This window comes from Ursus arctos, unplaced genomic scaffold (genome assembly GCF_023065955.2).
Source record: "Ursus arctos isolate Adak ecotype North America unplaced genomic scaffold, UrsArc2.0 scaffold_1, whole genome shotgun sequence".
NCBI classification, from domain to species: Eukaryota; Metazoa; Chordata; class Mammalia; order Carnivora; family Ursidae; genus Ursus; species Ursus arctos.
The window spans coordinates 27,076,767-27,101,192 of NW_026622763.1; the positions used below are offsets into that span (position 1 = coordinate 27,076,767).

General features: G+C 37.5%; 1 protein-coding gene across 1 annotated transcript in view; it reads left to right on the forward strand.

Moving 5' to 3' along the window:
- The window catches only part of ARHGAP15 (Rho GTPase activating protein 15), a 596,409-nt gene extending 572,250 nt beyond the window's left edge, over nt 1-24,159 (forward strand). The window contains exon 14 of the mRNA XM_026510055.4: nt 22,727-24,159. Coding sequence (XP_026365840.1) covers nt 22,727-22,910 — 184 coding nt within the window. The 3' untranslated portion in view covers nt 22,911-24,159. The remainder of the gene's footprint in view (nt 1-22,726) is intronic.
- The last annotated feature ends 267 nt before the right edge of the window (nt 24,160-24,426 follow it).

Genomic DNA, 24,426 nt, shown 5'->3' on the forward strand with positions numbered 1-24,426 from the left:
ATGGGCTTTTATTTTTGTTTTTTTCATTTTTTTTCTTTTTTCATTTTTATTTTGTTGTATTAGTCAACATACTGGCCACGGGCTTTTAGAAATGATTTTACCAACCTGTGCTGCCCTAGCTTCTTATGATCTCTGTACTGACTCTTTTCTTGTAGCCCCTAGAGTCATATTGTGGACTGCACCAGCTTCTGTCTAATGTAGCTGCCTTCCCCTCACCCCTAATGTCCAATGCCTTACTCCTCTATCCCAGTAGCTTGGCAGATCCTGCAGCTTGGTGCTGAACCTATCAAGCGAATATCTGGTCAGAAGAATCCCAGTAAAACATTATGTTAGCCAACTGAAGAAAAAATTCCAGGTTGTAGGTTAGAGAAAATTTAAAACAAGGAAAGTTGGAGCAAGAAGAAGAAAATAAAGTTCTGAGTAGGAAGATGTAGTTGTTTTCCTTGCCTACAGGAGAAAAGAAAAAAATATCTTAATTGAGAATATAGTAAATCAATAAGTTTAGAAAGAAAACATAAAGAAAAGATTATAAAGGACAACATTTAAAAATACCAAATTATCCAGATCATTTATTTGTTTAAGATACTCTGTACATAAATTAATCACCTCTGGAAACTACATTAACAGTCACATCACCACAACTGTATTTATAACTAACTCACAGCTATTTGATGCATGATATTCACTTGGAAGCTAGAAAGAATAAATCCAGCTTGCAAAAAAGCAGAACTCACTTTAAGGGTGGGGCTTAGGTCCTGAGAAAATCTTGCTCAACACATGGGTGGCAAGAAATAATACAAAGGGAGAAACTTGGGGAGGCCGACTTTGTATCATTAGTTAAGAACAGTTATGTATTGTATATGTATCCAACATAAACACTTGGCTAAGGATGTTATTCTACTGACAGTGTTTGCCTTTCCTTATGGTCATCAGCTGGTGACTACTGCTACTTGGCTGGAAAGCACTTCATCCATAAAGAAAAGCACCATAAGTAATAATGAGTGTGAGTTTGTGTTCGTTGCAAAGCAAGAATTCAGATTCAACAAGAGATTTTTTTATCCAATTGAAATGAATCAAACTGTTTAACCTAATTGGGCTTCCATAAATCAGGAGTGTTGTCATATTAGTAATCCTTCCAGATAAGGCATTTCGAGGAGGCGCCATGCAGGAGTACAAATGTATAAACACAAAATAAATAGAATCCATTGACCCTTCTATTCAGCAGCCTTGTATATCTTCCCTCTTTCTATTATCACTGTTTAATAAAATTACCACTTAACAACTGACATTAGTAGATTTTTTTTTAACCATTAAGAGACTATATTTTTTCCTTTCTATGACTCTGTCTTCAATGTGTGCATACAGCCACAGAAAGGCTTGATCTTTCGATGATTCTAAGGTCAACAGAACATGGGGGTGAAGTGGAGGGGTAATGTACATCCATTGGGAACTGGGTTTTAAAAATCCATATTATGAATATTGTACATTTTTTTTAAAGCGAAGCAGGTATGTGTGTGTTAATCTGGGAGACCATCAAAGCATATCTCTTTTATATATATTTCCTTAAATCTGTTTCAAATAGTTCTCTTTGAAAACAAATTCTAATATATTTCTAAAGTCACTATTTGTCTACTTTGACACCTCTATACAGCTATAATTTTCTCTCTCTCTCTCTCTCTCTCTCTCTTTTTTTTTTCCTGTACTCACTTAAGGGTAACTTGGTTCAAATACCCCCCAGCAGCTTGCTTCTCAAGTTCCCGGATTTCTTCTCATTCAAGGATACCTGGTATTACTTCTGTGGATGTATCCGATTTCCTTTTGAAATGACTTTTCCACTGAATGGCACATTCCTGGCACCTAGGCTACCATTCTCCATCCAAATCCCATGTAGGCATTATTGTTCACATCACCCTTTCACACTGCAGCTTCAACGTCAGGGTCCTTCCCTGCGGAGCAGACAGCCAGCATCAGCCAGGTAAAGCAAACCTGTGTATCGTCCTCTGCCAGAGCGGGTCTCTTGGTCCCTTGCCACCATTCTTTCATAGGTGTTATGAAAACAAAAATGCAGACTACAGACACACCCTTATGCTTCCAAGAGAACAGGAGGCTCATGTCTGTTTCCTTAAAAATCCCTAGTGTCTGCCTTTTTGTTTCATTCTTTATTTTAATAAATAAATGTATATCTTATTGTAAAGATATACATACACACCCTTTGCATAACATATAAAGTATGTGTAAACATATACATGAAAGTATACACACATAATGTAAAATATTACTACAAACCCCTAACATTTCAGGGTTCCCTTATTTTGCAATTGATGGCTATGCTTGCCATGTGTTGCCGAACTTGTCAACTTTCCTTACAAATTATCTCAAGTTTGAGGAAGAAAAAAGGGTTTAGACTTTTTTTTTTTTTTTTTTTAGGTTACATTGCTCAGCAATAGGGTTTGGAGCTCAGGCAATTAGAAATCATCCAGACCAACCATCTACATTTCCAAAAGGGGAGGTTGTTGCTGAGGAAGGCTAAGTGAATCCCTCAAGTCCTGCACATGGTAGAAAGTGGAGTCAGGGAAGAAAGGCAGGCTTTCCGTTTCTTTGTACAGGTTGACCTTCCATCCGAGCAGTGAAATGGGTGGACACTAACGAGATGAAAGCTTCCTCACGGAATCACCTTTTCCTCCAGGTGTCTGTGGTAATCTGGGCGGGTAGGCCTCCCGGATCACTACACAATCCTGTAGGTCAGTGAAATGGATTCTTTCTCAGTTGGGTGATGTAGACATTATCTGTCAGGAAGCAAGACCTTCCAACACAAACCTCCTAACGCCTGCATTCTATTTTTGACACCTTAACCTAACGTAATTTCATACTACCTCATAAAACCTTTGAATGGCGCATTCGAGGATGATGTTTTGCACTTACTGAAATTTCCTTTTCCAAAAAAACTCATCTACATGTTACTTTTCGATTGTTGTATTTCCCAATTATATTCTCTGGTCATTCTCTGTAATTTTTCCCAGAGACAGTAAAAAAAAATAAAGAGAAGACAGGAGAAAGTAGAAAAGGAAGGAGGAATGACACAGAAAGAGACTTAACAGCCTAGCTGATGAACTTGGCTCTCCTTCTTGGACCTCAGAGAGAACAGCTAAGAGGAGGACTGTGGACAGCTTTGTTGCAAGTGTAGATGGAATAATATGGGGGAGTTCCTCATTTCTGTTCAGGTTACCTCCCTTTATGCTGGAGCAAAAAGGCATCCAGATGAGGAAAAATCTTACCCTTTCAACCACCTATAAAGTAAAAACTATAATTATAAGAAGTTATAGAATGCCTACACTTTCCACTGCAAGGGAAAATAGGAGTAAAGCTGAAGGTGACATACCCCCTGAAGTCAAAGATTCTGCAATCTAATTGAGGGAGATAAAACATATGTGCATGAAATAACTTAGAGATAAAAATAAAACACGTCAACAACCATGTAATACAATCTGAATGTTTAAATGCCAAGAAAGCAAATACGGAAGTGATCAGAATACAATTTTTAAAGCCTCCTTAGCAGAAACAGGCTTAAATATGGTTTCGGATATGGTGAATGACACAGAGTGCAAAGCAAGTCAGATGTGCGTGGCCGTGACGATAGATGAGCGGGGAAACTGACCTCTGGACCCTGAATGTATGCAATCTGCTGTCGTTATCTTTTTTTCTTTTTTTTACTTTTTTTTAATTAATAGATTCTATTTTTCAGAACAGATTTAGGTTTATAGAAACCTGAGCAGAAACTGTAAAGAGTTCCCATGTCCTCCCCCAGCACACACACACAGTTTGCCCTATTATTAACATCTTGCATTAGTGTGGTACATTTGCTGAAATTGATGAGCCAATACCAATACATTATTACTAACTAGAGTCTGTAGTTTGCCTTAAGGTTCACTCTTACAGTTGTAGATTACATAGATTTTGACAATGTATAGTGACGCGTATCCACCACTGTAGTATCATACAGAACAGTTTCGTTGCCCTAAAAATCCTCTGTGCTCTGCCTCCTTCTCCCTCTCCCCCTCCCTGCTGACTCCTGACAACCACTGATCTTTTACTATCCGAGAGTTCTGCCTTTTCCAGAGTGCCAGATACTTGCATGCAGTATGCAGCCTTACCAGACTGGCCTCTTTCACTAAGTAATATGCCTTCAAGATTCCTTCACATCTTTTCATGGTTTGATGGCTCTTTCCTTTTTATCGCTGAATGATATTCCAAAGTAGGTCCAACCGTATGCTTATCCAGTCACCCACTGAAGGTTATTTAGGATCCTTTTAAATTTAAATACAAAGTTTTTTAAACTTAAGTTTTAACTTAATTTTTTAACCAAGGCATTGCTCGGATAGGCAATACGGTTGTCAGAACACGTACTCTTTTCACATTGAGACTTCTCTGTCTAGGGGAGTAGGTTATAACTTTTGGGAGCATGATACTGGACTATCATTTCTGTCCTTAAACTTGAGTCATGGACCACTTCATCTTCTTGCTCCATTCTTTGATGATGTGACAGCAAAGAATTTTAGAATATACAACCAAAAAATGAGAATTATAAAATTAAGTTCTGAATTTTTAAATGAACGTGGTTATTATCAGACATCTATTGGGGGTCATGTCTTTCCCTTTCCTCTAGAACAACAATGATGTGTTGTTTTCACAATGAATCAGAATAAAGTCTGAATTTGAAGGTATGCCTTATTCTCCCCTCTTTAGTTACAGTGTTAATTATGCCCCCCCAAAAAATTCTGTGATTTTTCCAAAAGCAACATCCTAAGCTGTTGTTGATTCCCTAAGTTGAAGTAAATGTCACCTGACACACCTGTGTCTTTCTTTTTGACATCAAATAACATTGATAACCTAATTACTCCTTAATTGTAATAATAATGATAGTAATAATAATAATAAAGGCTGCCCTGCCATTTGAAAGTAAATTAAAATGAAAATCATTTACTTGGCTCCATGATTATATATATATATATATATATATATATATATATATATACACACATTTTAAGACAAGACACAGGACGCTTTGCCAGAAAAATTTAAAAGTTCAACTAGAAAAAATTATCGCAATATCTTTCAGTCATTTGCTGCTCATATTTTTGTCCTTAAAATGCACAACTAAATGCTCTCTACATATAGATATCACTTGGTAGGCGGGGTGTATCTTATTACTGGGTCATTTTCCAGTACATTTGGTGTAGTTAAGGTAAAGCGTATTAACTTTCTCTCAAAATAAAGATGAAAACAGAGTTGTAGCGGCCGTGAATGCTTCAGCCATTGTCAGGAAGTTAAGAACTGACAGGAGGTCCAAATAATCCACTCTGCCTGGTGCATACACTGCAGTTTTCCCCTGGGATATCTGGTCTAATCCTACAATGTATCTGACTGGCATGAATGTAGAATCACTTTCAATAAAGATTTTATTTCAAGCTTGGATGATTTCCCCAAAAACATCTTGTCACTAAGGCAAAGTATATCATAGAATATCTGATTTTTTTTCCCTACAAGTCAGCTTTTGAGGGGGAAAAATACACATTTCAACTCAAGTACTCAACTCAGGTCAATTCACTGTAAAAAATCACATTTTAACATTTCTAGACTGATTAAAGATTTGCTATGTTAAAGAAATCAGGGAACTGTCAACGGAAGCTTACCCTAAGTCTGCAAATGAAAAGAATAAGTAACACATTTGCTCATCTACAATTTGCACTCTCCCTGCAGTAGCCTCCAATCGAAGAGCAGGCAGGACAGATGACTCCATAAGCTCACACTCGGCTTCTAGAATATTTGTCTTTTTGCAAGTAAGGAACATTTAAAGGTCACATCTTCCAATAAGTATGAGATTGTTTCCAGGCTATATGAGAAATATGAATGGCTTGGTCATGATCACACTAAAATGATCTTCATTTCTCTATTTCTCTTTTCTCTGTCTTTATGCTATTCTCTTCCTTTGTGATGCCAAATTAAGTCAGTGTTCAGGACAGCGGAATAGGACGGTTGCAGTACATTACTCGACTCTGACTTCCCTGAAATGTTTCATTTTATGTTTGCTTACATTATTTCAGCCTTGGCGTCACTTCGTTTAATTTATGCTTGGTTCACATAGTCTTAAAAGTATCTTATGTTACCTATAAAGTTTCACCTTTTAGTCATTAAAAGCACACAAATCACATGGTTTAGTTCTAATGGAATAGGAGTAATTATTTTAATATTTAATAACCATAGTACATTATATTTATACAATGTTTTAAATTCAAAATCCCTCTTATCTCTATTATTATAGTTCATGACTAACACATAATATATGATAAGATATATGTGCAAGAATGAAAACTCAGTATGAATGATAGCAGAGAAAACTCAAGAGAGGCCTAGAAAAGTTGAGATTTGAGTCTTGACTTTTTTACTTAATTGGCTGTGTGAACTTTAGACAGGTCATTTAGTCAAAAGTCTTTAAAGTGTCTGAGTTTCTAAAAAGCATCACAGGCAAATCTGGTGTGCAGGCCCCGGATTTGCCTGTGATGCTTTTTAGAAACTCAGAGACCTAGGCCTCCATCCTGGAAACTAAACCAGGATCTCTGTGCAATTTCTTTGCTCTTTCAAAAGCTCTAGCCAAAGTGGAAAACCTATGAGTCCTAATTTCCCTTTTCTTGTTTATAAACTAACAATTGACAGAAGTAAATGTTATCACATATGACAAAAACTAACATTTCTATAGTTTGTGAAAAGTTTTGCATATACACTTTCATTTAATCTTCAAAACAACTCCAGAGGTCAGTTTTACCATTACCCTCACTTTCCAGACAAGGGATTTGAGGCTCAGAGAACTGCTCAGGACTATCTAAGACCACATCGTCAATACATGGAAAGCAAGAACTTAAGATTCTGAGATTCCAGGTTCTCCCTAGAGAAGTAGTTCTCATCCCAGACACAAATAATCACGCAAAGGGTTTTTATCATACCCAGACCTCACTGCAGGCCAAATGCAACAGATTCTCTGTGGGTGAGTCCTGGACATTGATATGGTTTAGAATGCCCCACCCATGAAATTAACATGCAGGCAGGATTGAGAATCTCTGCTCTAGAATGACGAGAACAAGTTTGGAAAATATGAAGTACTATACACAGGGCACGATGGCTTTATCCCAGGTTTGTTTGTTTCCCCTACAACATTAACTACAATATTATTGACTATATTCCCTATGCTGTACTTTTTATCTCCACTATTTTTTATAACCAGAAGTTTGTAGGTTTTATCCCAGTTTTGTTGATGATAAAACTTGAATTTGGAGTGGAAGGGAATGATTCATGAACGCAGAACTGGTCAGAGCTAGACTCTGAACTAGATTTTAGGTCTCCTTTTCTGAAGCAGTTCTCTTTTTACTAGAACTTCTCTGATTCCCCAGAGATCCTGACTATAATCACAGGTTGGATTTCACATGATGATGGTTATCTGTGAACACCAACGGAAGGAGTGGAACAAGATGAGGAAGAAAGAGAAGGCCAACTATGATATGGCCCAACAAAGTCTGGCCAACCCACAGGAGTTCTGGAGCACCTATGCCCATCAGAGTTGTCTCCAGATGAACCAAAATGACTTGGCCTCTTTACCCCCACTGTGATTAGTCATTGGCTGTGGGCTGTCTCTAAGACTCTTGGGGTTAGGCTCTCTTCAGCTGAGGCACATTTCGCAGGGCCAGACCACTGAAGCTCACTGCTGACTAACACCTACAGCTGGAGCAATAGTCCTTCCTTGAGGAGACACTTAGGCAGCACATCTTGTGTCCACCATAGTGCACTCCTTGTGCTATGTAAATCCATTCTTTGTGTACGTTTTGGGGGCAGTTCCCCGGGACTCCAGCAGGCCTCAATTCCTGACGAAACCTTTGAAGAAAAAACTTTAGTAGAATGAACCCAAGGTGTAGCAACTGGGCCCCAGCCCATGACTGCCATTTCTCCCTCCTCCACAGTCTCTTCTAGTTCCCCTCACCCACGGTTATCACCTCTGCCGGTCATGGTGGCTGACCTACTGCAACAACTCAGGCCTTCATCTCTGAGGGGCCCAACCTCTGATCACCATGTCTTCTCAAGGATCACTGCCCTATGCATTAACCATCTCTGTCACAGCTGGGTGACAAAGAACTTGGAGACACCATGTGGATTATCTGGATGTCACACATATTACTCCCTGTCCCTGGTGTATAATGGCAACCCAACCTCCTCCACTTGATCAGGGTTAACGAACCCTGCCTAGATGGTCACCTTCTGGCCTGCTGGTCCCTGGACAAGAAGCCCCAAGTGCTGAGGAGCAGCAGTAGCCCAAACAATGACTAGATATATCATCCTAATATGGTGATACAAGCTAAATACTATCTTTGTTGGCTGCCCATTTACTTTGCTCTTGGGGATCCCATATTCTATTAACCATCTTCATAATTCTCTGTGAGTCAGGTCCTCTTGGCTGCCCCTGGCCCCTGCTGCTTATTATTGTAAGTGCATCTACCTGGCTTCTGGCAATTAAGTCCTACCATCTGGCCTCTATTATTTCTGTGTTTTACCATCCTCCCAGTTGTCCAAAAGCCTAGTTCTATAATGGGCATTCCTATAGGCAACCCTGATTTACAAGGTAAAAGCCCTATAACTGCAAATAACATTTTTGTTGAGTATCAATGGTGCTTAGCAATAGGCCTTCAATCTCATCGATCTTGCAGTTACTATCCACAAATTCCCACCATTATTTTTAAATGTTTAATACATTACACCAACTACTAGTCTCTCCTTCATGGATATAACATCTCAATTCACCACCAGTGAGAGTTTTAACAATTGGACTGCCACCCTGTGCCAAGACCCAACTGCACTTGGCTGCCACTGCTGACAGACTCTTCATTGCCAGCCAGGCAACAAGTGCCCCGGCTCCAAATCCCTATCTTGTGCTGGCTTTCTTGGACCACTTTTGGAACCAATAATCACAGGTTATATTCTCTACAGGGAGACCCTGAAATAGAGTTTGACACACCGGGTATTTACTAGGGATTGATCTCTGGGGAAGGGAGACTGTGGGAATAGGATTGGACGGAAGAAGTTGAATAGAGATGTGTACTCAACAAAAGCTCAGCCAACTTCACCGGGAGCTCTGGAGTCCATGCAGCCCATCAGTGTTGTCCCACAGTGAGAGGAAATGGCCACATTTATATCTGCAGTGGGTCAGTCAGTGCCCTTGGGCAAGGTGGCTCACTGCAGCTGAAGTAAACCTTGAAGAAGACAATTGAAGCCATCTGCTAACCTCATTTCCTATAGCTATGCAGGGAATCTAAGTGGCCCATCTCTGTATCCAAAGCAGCCACCATCATTATCAAATTAGTAAATACAGGAATGGTCCATAAGTGGTCCAAAAACTAGGAGATCCTTTTATAAGGCCCAGTATACTGCTCCATCATGGTCCCTGAAAAATGACACATTTTATCCTGCTCATAGAATTTATTATAACAGATGATTACAAATGGGTGAGTGGAACAATAGAATCATCAGTTGGTCCGACATCCATATGTACAAGGACATATGTAGAAACTGGCACATTTTATTTCTCTACCGCAGTGCAGATTATAAATTTATGTGTGTAAAAGCACAATAAATAGTTTCTGTCTTTGAGCCAAGCATTATATACATTTTGAAGGGGTTTGTATTTTTGCAGATACATTGAGCATTTTACCTAAAATGGAATTTGGTGGTCAGATTTTAGATGGTATCATTATCTTTAACATCCATACTATAAACCAGATAAAAATTACATTCTATTCTAAGTTCATTTCTCCAATTTTGTTCAAACTGGGTACATGTTGGAAACTCATTGTCAATAGTACATAGGAAGGAAAGGCAGGCTGTACAATTATAGCCCCTTAACAAGCTCTCCAGAAATACTCGCTCTCTTCATCTCTGCCTTCATGTTCTCATCATCACAGAGTAGGTATGAAACTCAGCAGTGCAGGAAATGTAGTTATTGTGCCATAATCAAAACTATTTCCCTTTCAAGGCACATTTTTCTAAATGATTTAGTCAACTCAGAGTGTCTCCTAGACATTTTCCTGGGTCATTCCTAGTTCTGGAGGACTATGTACAGCCTAAGCATTTGCTGGGGCCAGGTAGAGCACCCATTTATACAGTTTTTCAATAAATATTTGTTGGGCACCTAGTACTATGAGCCAAATATTAATCTTGGTCTAGGGATACAGCACCAAACAAAAACAGATGAAATCCTAGTGCTTAAGATGTTTACATTCTACTGGAAAAAGATAATAAAGCAGATAAACGGGGTAGAAAGTTGTCTGGCTCTTGTCATCTGTCCAAGCTGATCTTCATTCTCTTCTGGTTTTCTGTCACCATCCCCAACTTCCAGTCCCAGATCTGGTTTCAGTCACCATTCAGGCAGAATTCTGTGAGGCTATCTTATGTCACCTTTACGTAGATCTACGATGCAGGCATTTCTGTCTAACTATTTCTGATATATTGAACATGAGGAACTCTGGAATCTTACTCTATCCCTAGGTTTTCCCTAAGAAGAATCTGAGCCTGTCCGATCTCAGAATCCTCAAACCTTCTAACAGCCTGTATCTTCAGCGAATGAAATAGGAAGGGCTCAGGACTGAACTACTTCTGTGGGACCTCACCAAAGTCTCAGCTCTCTTCTCCCTAACTCTCCTTCTTCCAGTCCAGAGAACCACTCTCTTGTCTGGCAGCAGAGTAGCCTGGCTCTTCATCTACCTTCCAATAAACTGGTTAGGCCATGGCTGCAAGTCTGAGTCTGTGCGCACTTAGGCTTTTATAACCGAAAGATACGGTCCTTGGAATTCACATGCCCACTCTTGCAAAACTCCAAAGCATGTTCTCTGTTCTTCTGCTGCATCATCCCTTCACTGAGCTCAAAATGCTGCTAATCAGCAGCACTGGGGAATCTTGGGGAAAGGTAAGAAGAACAAGGAAGGGCGGGGAAGAAACCTCAGTTATTACATATTATCCTACCTCATCTCAAATGATAGTTTGACTTTCCCAGAATGTCCATTCTTTCATTTTAATCTGGGAGCCCAAACCACATTTTAGATATCGTTCAATTTGTCATCTAATGGAAGAATCTTACCACCACTAAGCACCTCCTGATGGGGGATTCATGGTCCTTTTGTGTCCAGAATATTTAATAACCTTGACAGATGCTCACAATATTTTTCTGGTACACATATGGAAACATCAAAACCAAACATTAATACCACGACACCTAAGTGGTGGAATTATGAGGGATTATCTTTTCCTATTTCAACTTGTCTACATTTTCCTAAATTTTCTGTAATGCGTATGAATCTTTGAAGCAGCCTGGTCTGTTTTCACAACTTGAATTCTGCATGTGGAGGTAAAGTCTGTCTCTGGGCTAATTCCAGGAACTGGATTTCCAAGAGAAAAGTCGACTTTTTATTCCATATCATGGCTTTCTGCAGTCAAGCGTCATGACTTCGCTATTTTCTTTTCCAAATTGAACACCTTCAGTGCCTGCACTCTTCTGCTGATGAGCACATCACTGTGCTGGGCACGCTCACCTTGGTGCTTTCTGGGTGTGCAGTGTTTCTCCTAAAGTCAAGTCACTATAAAAAGTATATAATTTTTTTTTCTCAGAAAGGAAAATTAAGCATGGGGGATTGGATGTTGATACCCAAATGGCAACTTATTCTCTTTCAAGCTATTCTGGGATTTTTGAAGCAAGGAAACAATTTTCAAGAAAACTACTGAAGGTTTGACACAGATGCCCTTAGTGGGAAGTAAAATAGCTGTTCTCCTCACCTATGTGAAAAGGAAAACTAAAAAGCTGATGAATTCTGACTTTGCATTTTGATAGCATTCCTTTTAGTTGTATCTCACATCACAAGGCAAATGTTTAAGTTCTATATTTTACACTAATATTTCATAATTAGGTGCCTTATTCTGGTTGGCCTAATTAATGCTGGTCCATGTGCAACTCCCAATATTCTGAATAAAACGTTTCTTCGACATAATAGTTTCTTTAACTGCCTTATTGGACAAATTCGGGTAGAGAATAATGATGATCTTACCATGTTTTCCTTTCTAAAGATAATCCCAACCTGTAATATATTTGCTAGACTTTCACCCCAAATCAGTGTCTTCCCAGGTACCATTACCAGTAGCTACTGGTAAATCAGCAGAGCTCAGGGGGCATAAAAATCAAGACTTCTTTTACTGCTGATATGGTCAAATGTGGATGGGTAAAACCATTTTAAAAACACCTAAGGGAAACCATACCTGAAATTCTCAACTTATTTTGGCAATAGTGTATTTCTTATTCACAATGAGAAACAAATGTTTTCAAAAGTTTAAAACACTGTGTGAATCTGGAGAAAATAGAAATTCAGATTAGTTTGGTTTTTCTTCTACCTAAAACACCCTTCTCAACTCTGTAAATACATCCTTGGATGTGAATTAAGTGATTAAAAAAATCATAAAATGTCTCGAAATACTTCTTGTTGACTCTAACTCACTTGTCTCCCTAGTTTTCCCCAGGCCTCACCATTAAGAAACCCCTTGATTTCAAACTTAAAATTCTTGACACTCAATTATTTGTGGAAAGACTATCCATATCCCAGAGTAATAAGAAAGCTGCATCTTAATCTATGCTCTGCCACTTCTTACATGGCTTCAGTCAAATTATTCAATCTTTATCAGGCTCATTCTTTTCATTTGAAAACTTTGTTTCACATCTGAAAAAGAAAAAAAAAATAGGAGGAATATCCCAAATATATAATAAAGTTAAAATGATTTAAGCAGCAAAGTGCTCATTCAGAATATACCCAGAGATCATCAGCAAAGTAGAATATTCCAGGTATGTGTGTTTGTGACTATAGAGAACGGCCCTCAAAACGTAACATCAAAAATCAACAAAGAATGGGCAATTTATGCAACCAAATATTATTGGGGAAATTAGCTAGCTTTTACAAAAAAATAAATTTAGATCGCCATCACATTTCACAGACTAAAATATATTTAGGACGAATTAGAGCGTATGTTGAAAAATAAAATCATTTTAAAAACTAGGAGAAAACATTTATGGTATTTATCTGATCTCTTTAAATGGGTAAATTTTATAATAATGAAAACAATGATAGAAATTCCAAAAGAAATAGTACTAGGTATGCACACATAAAAATGTAAATATATAAAATTAAAGAGCCAAAGAATTGGGAGAATATAAGTACGACAAAAATAATGAAATATCAAGCTTCTTAATAAAATACTTACAAATCTATATATACATGGATGTTCATTGTGGTACTGTCTCTAATCGCAAAGAATTGGAAGCAACCTAAGAGCCAACCAGCAGGGGAATGGTTAAATAAATTAAGGTATTTCCATACTATGAAATGTAACAACTTTTAAAAAAGGATGGAGTATTTTTATATATACTGACTTGGAAAGATGCCCATGATATATAGTTAAGGGGAAAAAAGCAAATTGTAGCATATTATGTGTTTTTTTATTTTATTCTTTTTTTAAAAGAAAAATACACATATATATAAAGATGGATAGATAGATAGATAGATAGATAGATAGATAGATAGATAGATGATAGATAGATGATAGATAGATAGATAGATGATAGATGATAGATAGATGATAGATAGATGATAGATAGATGATAGATAGATAGATAGATAGATAGATAATTGATAGATGATAGATAGATGATAGATAGATAGATGATAGATAGATGATAGATAGATGATAGATAGATAGATGATAGATAGATAGATAGATAGATGATTGATAGATAGATAGATGATAGATAGATGATAGATAGATGATAGAAAAACATCCAGAAAGAACATCCATCTATTAACTATAGTTACCAATAAGGAGTTTGACTAGAAAACAGGAGGTTTTTCACTTTTTTACACTAGATATTCCTGATTAGGACGTTTTTCCCAAAGACTATGCATTAGTTTTGTCATACAAGATAAGTAAAATGGATTAAACTAACAAACAAACAAAAATTACACGCTCTTAATAAGAAAGGAAACAGGACATACAAAGAGCTATTCACAGAAGAGAATATCAACCACATGGGTATTTGTTTTTTCTTTAACTTCTCATGCATTTCCTAAATTCAAAGAATCCTAAGTTCAAAGAATGACAGACCATTGAAAAATACCTATCAATTGGCAACTATTTTAAGAAGAGTGGTACCAGATAATGATGATGTTAGCAAGACTAGTAGGCCCTCCCACATGTTATCATATTTTAAGAAAAGAAGAGCTGTAACTTAATGATCTAGTGTGAGTCCTCAAAGTGTGGTCCCTGGAGGAACAGTATCATCACCTGGGAACTTGTAAGGAATGCAGACCCCAAGTCCCTCCCCACACTTGGTGAATCAGAAATCTGGAGTTGGAGCTCAGCCATCTGTGTTTTAACATGGCTTCCAAATTAATCTCACGAATGGTAAAGTTTGAGAACCATTGATCTAGCCATTACATTTCTACTATTTTACTGTAAGGCAGGATTTCTCAACAGCAGGACTATTGATATTTGGGGCTGGAAAATTGTGTGTGATGAAGGGCTGTCCTGTGCATTGTGGGATGTTTAGGAACATCCTGTGCCTCTACCCAATAGATGCCAGTAGCAACTCCCCACCCAGTCATGACAATCAAAAATGTCTTGAACATTGCCAAATGTTGGGGGTGGGAATGGGATGGAGGTCAAAATTGCCCTTGGTTGGGAACCACTGCCTAAAGAAATACTCCAAAATGTGGGAGAAGAATACATGGAAAGATGTTTTTATATATCTGTTTCACTTATACCAAGAAATCATAGGGTATAGGGTACAAGTCATTTTGTCCCACATAAGGTAATGAGGAAATAATATGTACTACATATGTAAGACATGAGAATTGCTCATGATCAAAGTGAAAAATGCTGGGTACAAATTATACAAAAAGGGTTTTCTCAAATACTTATATGAAGATAAATTATTTATACTTCCTATCACCCAAATGTTGGCAGTGTCATTCTCCTGCTCAAAACCCAACAATGGATTCCCACGCTCTTGGAATTAGATCCTGAACTTTTACCAAAGCCAATGAGACACCCCACAGCATCTCCTACTTCCTTTGCCTCACTCCCTAGTCTTCAGCCACATTATCCCCTTCTCTATTTCTAGAACCAAAAGCATAACCTCACCACTGAGGCTTTATACCTACTATTCCCTACCTGGGATTCTCCCTCCCCTGGTATGTGCAACTAAACAGGTCCCTGCTTAAATGTTTCTTCCTTCGAGGGCACTTTCTGAGTACCCTGTCTACGACATACCACATTTCCCACTACCTTCGGCTCATTGGAATTATCTGAGGACTACATTATCTGCAGGCAGGCAGGCCCCACCCATACTGAGTAAACAAGAATCTTCGGAGGTGGATTCTGGGTGACTAGGATTTCTTAAAAGGTTGCTGGGATCAGTGGAAGAACTACTTCTCAGTTTTTCTTGTACTTCAGTGGCAAAAATCACATCATATATTGATTGGTGTATTATTTGTTGTCTGGTTCTCCTGCCAGATTATAAGCTTCATATGGGCAGGGATTTTGTCTATTTTACTCATTGCATTATCCCTGACATCCAAAACAGCGTCTGATACCTAGTAGGCACTCAATAGATTTTTATGAATGAATAATAGTTACACTGAGTTACTGTTTATGGTTATTGGTGGGTTTTTTTCTTTATCATACTTTTCTAAACTTTTCAAATTCTAATAGATTATGTTACTTTATAATCAGAAAAAAATAAAGTGGATTTTTAAATCCACCTTTGAAAATTGTAATATATTTGAAGTACAGTGATTAGCACATAATAGGTATTCAACAAATAGTAATTACCATTAGTGGGTTCCTTTTTGATATTATCTATTATGCAAGGGCCTTGGCTATAATATCCCATTTTATCTCTGGTGTTGTTACCTTATAGAATACATATTCCCCTAGAAATAAGTCATTTTGAAGCCCATGGGCTATTCTTTTTTTTTTTTTTTATCAAGTCCTCCTATCTTGTTAGATATTCTGAATATTGCTGTAAAGATACTTTAGAATCTCCCTATAATGTTCAATCAATGAGTACAAAACAAGTAAGTAATTGAAAATATTTCAATCTTCTGAGCTGAAGTCAGTGTAAAAAGGTATTTACTAATTGCAAAGAATAAGGCCATGTCAGCTATGAATATGCAACTATCATATAAAGCTCCTTTTCGATAATGTGCTTTGAGAGAATTATATGCACATGGTTTTAAAGATTACTTAAAAGCAAAAATGTCAGAAAATAGAATATATAAATATTTCCATTTAAAAGTGTAGTTGTTACCTAGCTTTGGAAGATAATATAATATTTAGATATAAAATTGAAGACTTTATAATTAAACCAATTGATTTGTAACTTAGCATATTAAAAATGGCTGAATTACCAGTGAATGACCATGTCAACACACATTAGTGTTAAATACAAGAACATTTGTGGAAGTTCTGTTTTTGCAATATTTGAATTTTTTTTCTAACATACAGCCATGACTATAAGGGAGAAGGCTGAATTCCTGCTTAGTCCCCAGTCTTAGTAAAAAAAAGAAAAAAAAAAGACCACCGTAAATAGTAGCATACTTCATGCAAATTGAGGGTAGGCAAGCTAAGGTTAGCAAGGATCCCCTCAAAATAGTTGTAGCACACAGGAATCATAAGTCAAGCACATTGAAAATTTATTCTATTTTTAACAGCTTCTCTTCACTTAAGTGGTCAAAGTCACAAGTAACATTTCACATGCAGTGCCTAAGCTGTATTTTGTAAGGCAGGTGTGAGCTGATGGCAAGAAAACATTTACCACCGCGATTTCCCCATTCAAGTTAAACCATCCTAAAGTTATGTGTGTTGGAAAATAACAGCATTCCGGAGATAGGGAAGGGAACACTTCTAATACACCTCCAATAACTTGAGAGCTGTCCTGCAGGCAATTATGTGGCTTTCAACTTCCTTTGCAAGTCACTATGGTAACAGCAAAGCACAGAGTTAAAAGAAAGTTTGCATCTGTGTATTTGTTTGGAGCTGAACTATTATTAAATGCTTTGGTCTTCTTAATTCAGCATTAATTTTGAGTTTTATAGTAAAGCTCTCTTTCAGCCTGAGTCATTTGGTTGTGATTTAAAGGACTACGAAATTTTTTTGGGTTAGCAATTCAGCTCACTTTTGGAAAAAACTTACCCAGCAGAAGGCTGCAAGGATCTTTTTGTCTGGGGTCCAACATCTGTAGCACTGGATCATAGTTTATTTCTAAAATAATCTTAAATTGATGGATCATTGCTCCTTCCATTTGGACCCAACAAAAAAGTAGCTCTGGCATTTCCTCTCCTTTTAATGCTGTAAACTGTATATCATTTTTTCAGCTCTTGCCAGAAAAATGAATTCTTACCCATTTCAAGATTTTATAAACTTGAATTTTACTTAACAGTATTAGAATTGTTTTTACAGTGAATGTATATCAAGTGCTATTTCATGAACAAATTTAAAAAATCATAATTATTTTTGTCAGGCTATTTTAAACTAAGTAGTATTAATAAATAGTCATTTTCAAAAGAGTGCAGTTTGGGGTCTTATTCCTATTAGTCAAGCATTTGCAGTCACTAACGTGTTGCTTAGAATCTTTGCTGTAAGGATTTCTGGGAATAAATTAATGGTGAGTAAACAGCCTTGTTGAGGAATTCCCAAATATTGTTATAAGATCTGAATGTTTTTGCACCTCCTTACCCATCCATCAGTTCACTGCACCTTAATCTTTCAACCATGTCTTTGCTCTCACCTTTCTCATTCAGATGTGTTCTTTTGCCTTTTGGTCTTTGTTTTGCCATAGAAAGGGAGTTTCTTTCATTTGGTTGCTGAAAACAGGTTAAATCATAGCTCAAAATTTACAACACTGTCATGGAGTTTAAGGCCTAATGAAATCTAAGCCCACCAGAGGGGTGGAACTTTCCAGAAATGACCACAATCTGACCTCTTTGAGTTAGCTGCTACAGAGTTCCAAAGCCAGGTGGCATAGGAGGGTAAAATCCATAACATTTTCAAACTTAAATAGTAGGCCTTTAGCAAGGCAAGCTAGAGCAGCATTTCCTAATACATGCTCCTCAGGAAAGAGAATCTATGACATCCAAGTCAGCTAGAGAAGACATGAGTCAAACAAAGACGAGCTTGTCAGAGCCTTTATTATGCTATTGTGTATTGTGAATTTCCAAGAAGAAAAAAAAAATGGCGTATAATTTACTCCCAAACTTATTTTACTCTGGAATGCCTATTTTTGTAAATCATATCACAGAAAGGGGGTTTTGCAGAATTCACTTTAGTGAAAGATATCGTCAGACCCATAGTAAAAATCTACATGGTTACTGAGTCAGATCCGCCCTTCCAAAAATACGACTCAACTGCATTTTAAGCTACTGGAAGTATAACTTATTGTTTTTGAGAGTTTTTCCATCTTTGGTACTAGACTGGATTTTTTTCCATGCGTGGCTTTTCTTTCCTTCACTAGCCTATGTTTCTACTCTACATATGTTTACTAGTTCAAATCTTTAGAAATAATGGCACTTTCAATACCCAACTGGTCCCCACAGTGGGAGTGGGAATTTTGATATCCTTTGATTTGAAGTGAAAACAAAACAAACCAACCAAACAAAAAACCTCTGAGATTTAAATAATTTTTCAGGATAGTATTCTAGCTGTACTTTGAAATGATGGTTGACTCCCTATGTGGTCCTAAACCAACCACTTAACTAGTTAACAGTTTACCGAGGTAGAGAATAGGTAAGTTCACATTTCAGTAAGGAAGTTTGTAAGGGCCTTAATATATTTTCCAAGACGACCCCAGTTTGGGGGACATCTTTGCTACCCACTATTAGAAAGGAATCTAATTTAATTTAAATGTTGATATGAGAGTGTATTTGCCTATCTACATGAATCATATAATTTGGTAGATGGTGATTTCTACCCCAAATTCGTCTTCATTCTCAGCATCTTTTCTAACTGAAAAGTTGTTTGATATTTCAACACACCAACTACTGGTTGGTTGATATTCAGAAAAATAATTGCCAATGAAATATACACACACATATATACATCCTTACGTACATATATATACATACATATGTATACACACACACACAAGCACACATTCTCTAACAGTGAATCAGAAAGCATGTATTTATTTAATACACTTCCACATTGTCTTATTAACTTACTTTCTTAACTACATTTGATTTTTCTATAAGTTGCTGCGAGTAACTTGATTTACCAAAATTAGGAAAAAATTCCAAGCTGTTAAAGAAATTTAACCTGCGGTAATGTAAATATAACAAGAATACAAAAAACTATGTGTTGTTTAGTAAAATCTACTGATAACAAGGTTATTTTAAAGCACTCATAAGTTAAAGATGGTTTTATTAAAATCAAGTAGAAAGCATGCAGAGAAATGGACAGAAAGGATGTAAGTTTGAGATGGAATGAATGCTCCACATTCACACATGCATAAAAGCACAAAATGAACATTTGTCCACAGGAAATTTAGGAAACTGATGCATTGGCAGAAATCCATTACAAGAGTCCTCTTGCATAACCCACTGGCTAAGACAGAGAAATCTTTCCCCGAGGTGGATTCTGACATGCAGCTCTAGCCTCCTACTCTCCAGCCAATTTAAACTCAATCTTGGTGTCCTCCTCTAGATTTGGTCCTACTGTGGATTCAAAGACCAGGCCTTTGGCTGAACAGGAAAAATATGAAGAACTCTTGGGAAAATTGAAAACTAGTCTAGCCCCATTTCAGCCTTCTTTTGCCTCCTTCATGGCCCATGTCCTATATGTTCTAACTTTCTGGGATGCCCTGGAAAGCTGAGGGCCCCCTCCCCTCACCCAAGTTCCTCCAGATGTTACAGACCTCTCCCAGCTTCTACCTTTGTATCCTCCTGACAGCCCCGGGTGCTCGCTCCAGTAGTCAGCTCTTGGGTCTCCCTTAATTTCTAGCTTCACCTGTGTGAATAGATTCAATTCTGTCTCCCAACTATCCCAAATTCCACTGTTCCTGCTACTAACTGAAATTACAACTGTTATTGAAGAGGAAAATACATCTTCAATCCCCAATTAATCTTCACATCGTCCCTTTCCCTTTTCAGTCTCCCTGGACTCCAGTCCTCATCTTCCTCTACTCTGTTGGCCAAGATGCCTTGTGTCAGTGATTTACCTTCATTCTTTCAATACTTTCTTGCTTCTGTTTCTACCTATTGCATGCCCTATTACCTCTGAGCCCTGTTCTCTGTTCAAAAATGTTATCAACTAGATCTTTGCTAGCTCTGGATAAAGTTTTAAAGCAACTTTTACCTAATAGGTACTTTATTGATCAGTTACATTTTCTCTCCATATTTTCTTTACGAGTTTTTTTTTTTTAATTGTAGTGGAGTCAATGAATGAGTGTCATAAAAGGTGTTACTTTAAAATCACAAGAGAAAACTCTGTTTTTCCTTCACAGTATATCTTACTAATGACTTTTATAATAAGAGGCTCTGGGAAAGGCTCAAAAGAGATCTTAAGCTGAGGTAAACAGGTATATTAAATTGAAACAAAGGCACGCTCGCTCCGTTTGTCCCCAGTCTAGGTTAAGAGAATGTTTAAATCATTCTACAGGCTTTCGGTAAATGCAGTATCAAAGTGGCAGAGTTTCTTATATTCCAAAGGAATCTTTAAACTTGAAGTCTCTGATAACTCATTGACACTCTAAAATATAAGAACCCCTTACAGAATGTAGCCAAGTCAACAGTGCTCATAGGTATAAATGCTCTCCTTATAAAGCAGAAAAAAGTGGAAAATGGGAGGTGGAATATCTTGAACATTCAGCCCAAATTTGAGAGTCATTTTGTGCACAATAAATCTATTAGAATCAGGCTGTCAATCACAATTCTGAAGTATGGACTACAAATTTAAACCTTCTATGGAAGGATCTTATAATCTTATGGAAGGTGGCAGAATGAAAAGCCAACCCGGTAATTAAGGATAGGAGTCCTAACACACACACCATGGCAATGGTGCTTCCAAAGGCACTGGAACCAGACTCCGAGGGTTTGCACCTCAGCTCTGTGTGACATCAGGCACCTCACCTCTCTTGGCCTCAGTCATCTCACTTGTAAAACAGGCTGAATAACAGAAGCTACCTTGTGGGATGATTATGAGGATTAAATGAGATGATACCATTGCTTAGAACAATACTTGATTTTTTTTTTTATAGTGATTAGGTCAAGGGCATTTGCTGGCCATGAACTTGTGCTATGGGGGGTCATAAATAAATGGTTTTGGTCCTTCTCAGACTCATTCAGGAGAGAAAAGGCATGGCTTCTTGGTCACAGAAGTGGGCATTCAGAGATCTGGGTTCATAAAGAGATGGAAATAAAGCAGGTCTTCCTGCCCCCTCTGATAGAGGATCAAACAAAGGGTCCTCTTAGGTCCAGCATTCCACTGTTCCACAATAGGCTCTGAGATGGAGACCCCACAGCCTTGCAATAAAGTTCCTTTGCCTCACTTTATTCTCTACACTCACATTGTTCCCTTGGGTCCAGATGTCTGGTGGGATGCAGAGTTTAGAATTCTTAGCACCTGATCGTTCCGCATGCTAACCCTAAAACCTTGCCTCCCTGATGTTCATATAAAATGAATTAGGCTACACTGTAAGAATAAGCATCATTGTTTAAAAGTCTCAGTATCTAGGATGGAGCTTTATCTTCCTTTTAAGGGTCCTGTATTCAAGCAGGCAAAGCATTAGCATTAATAAAACCAAATCCTAATGTTTCATTTGTATTCTGACTCCCCATGCAGTCCTCACAAGCAAACATGTCTTCGATTCCAATGGGACTCTTTTCCATGCAAATTCTACAGGATTCCATATTTTATTGAGGTGTGAGCTAAATGGGATGACCAAAATGAAAGGGGACACTCAGAATTTTGCCGTACACCTAAACGTCTCAGAACCTACCTTCTCTACAAAACATCTTGTAGTTAGCATTTGTCAGGAACATTTTTCTCACTCCAATCAGTAAAAACTTACTAGCATTTTTAGTTTATGTCAACTTTCTATCATTACTATGTGTATATTATTCTATTTATTGTGTTTGGATTTTTATATATTTTAGGCATCTCTTACCTGTTTCTTCCATTGACGATAACCATTTCAAAGGCCGAATCTTGTTAACTCGCCACAGTAACTTTTGCTGTTTACTTATTCATTCATTCCACATTTATTGAGCCCTCACAATGTCCAGGTACTACGGGGGATTAAAAAATGGGACAAGGCAGTGAATCCTTGTCCCCAAAGTCATAGGTTCTATGTTCATACAATGAAGCCTAAATAGTAGAAGATTTTTAAATGTCATGGTAAAGTTGCTGTTCTTCTAGAACTAGAAAAATGTTTTGCCTATGTTGCATTCTCTGTTTTGTCAAAGCCAATGTCTGCCCTTACTTTCTTTCTTTAAGTTGAAATTGAAAAAAGAAAAAGAATTCACGAACACAGAATTTTATCAATCAAAAGTAGCCACAATTTCGCTTCAAAATCATAAAATCTTCTCTCTTTCCCTCTCCACTCCAGGATTGTGGCCAGAGCCTCCAAGAACCTCATGTCCACTCAAAGCCTAGGGATTGTATTTGGACCCACCCTTCTGCGAGCTGAAGATGAAATGGGGAACATGGCGATACATATGGTATACCAAAACCAGATAGCTGAGCTCATGCTGAGTGAGTACAATACGATCTTCGGCTCAGAAGAAGCCTGACAGACAAGACAAGTGACTGAATATATTCACATCTGTCTCGATGCCTAATATTTTTACATTTCTGTAAACATATTTCTGAAATATTTTTTTCCTTTCAAGCGACAGATGCCTCATTTTGTGAAAACTTAATGATAATTTTGTGTTTAAGTTCCAAACATTTGAATAAAATAGTTGACAATATTTGCCTATATGTGTTCTACATTAACCCCTTCATTGCTGTCCCTTCTAGCACGTCTAGGCATTCATTATGCATGCTCCACACTATAAAATAATGTGCAGAGCACAGCACATATCCAGAAAACAGTTACAAAACTGCTCCCAGGCCTTGGGTGTGTAACTGTGTGAGTGTGAGTTTTGTCAATATGGGTATGTGTGCACACAGGGGAGCCTGCTCACTACCCTGGCTGCCTCGGGCATGTTCCCATACTCCTACTTGTACGTGAGTAGAACCAAAAGAGGGAAGAAATCAGAAATTAATCATTTTTAAAGAGAACAAAAAAGATCAGGTTCTCCACTAAGATAAACATATTTCAACTTTCAGGAACATTTTTGCATGTGCAAATATAAAATACAGCCTAGCTATCCCAATACTATATGGTGAAATTTACAAACACAACATGTTGAATGGCAGTTTTTCTGCAGAGAAATGACAGTTCAAAACATTTACCATTGGAGATTTTATACACACACACATACATACACACATATACATACACTATTTGCAGTCCCATAAACATACTATCTTATAAATTAGAGGCAAAATTAGTGCCCTGGAATTTTGATCTTTATATTATACAGGAATTGCATGACTGCTCATTTTTAATGTTAGCATCCATTTTGAATCTTCATTAAATTGTATGTCTTCCTCTGCCCTGGCTATGTCATTTTATGTAGAATTTTTATTATGCTTCTGAGGATGCTTTATTGGTGAATTACATTAAATCCATCTAGAAAGAACTTTTTTAAAAGTCTTTTTTTTTTTTTTTTTTGCATATGCCCTAAGGTTTTCTTGACTAGACTTGGATTGCTTTATCCATTTGATGGTTAGTTTCAGTTGTCATGGATAAACAAAAGCGTAACTGTCTAGAATATATCAAACATTGTTTTATTTTCGAAAAGTGTATTCTAGCTGAACATATCTCATACCCAGTTTTGTGAAAGTAGTCTGCTGATAAAAATGTAGACTTTTGTTTGACAGCTTTTTAATCAAATTCAAAAGGAATAAATAAAATTAATCCAGTGCAATAAAGAGTAAGTCTAGTTATCGATTCATTCATAAAATGAAAAATAAAGCATGTAAATAAAATGTGTGAAGCATGGATTCAAAAGCAAACACTTCTTGGGGCGCCTGGATAGCGCAGTCATTAAGCGTCTGCCTTTGGCTCAGGGCGTGATCCTGGTGTTTGGAGATCGAGTCCCACGTCGGGCTCCTCCGCTGGGAGCCTGCTTCTTCCTCTCTCACTCCCCTGCTGTGTTCCCTCTCTTGCTGGCTGTCTCCCTGTCACATAAATAAATA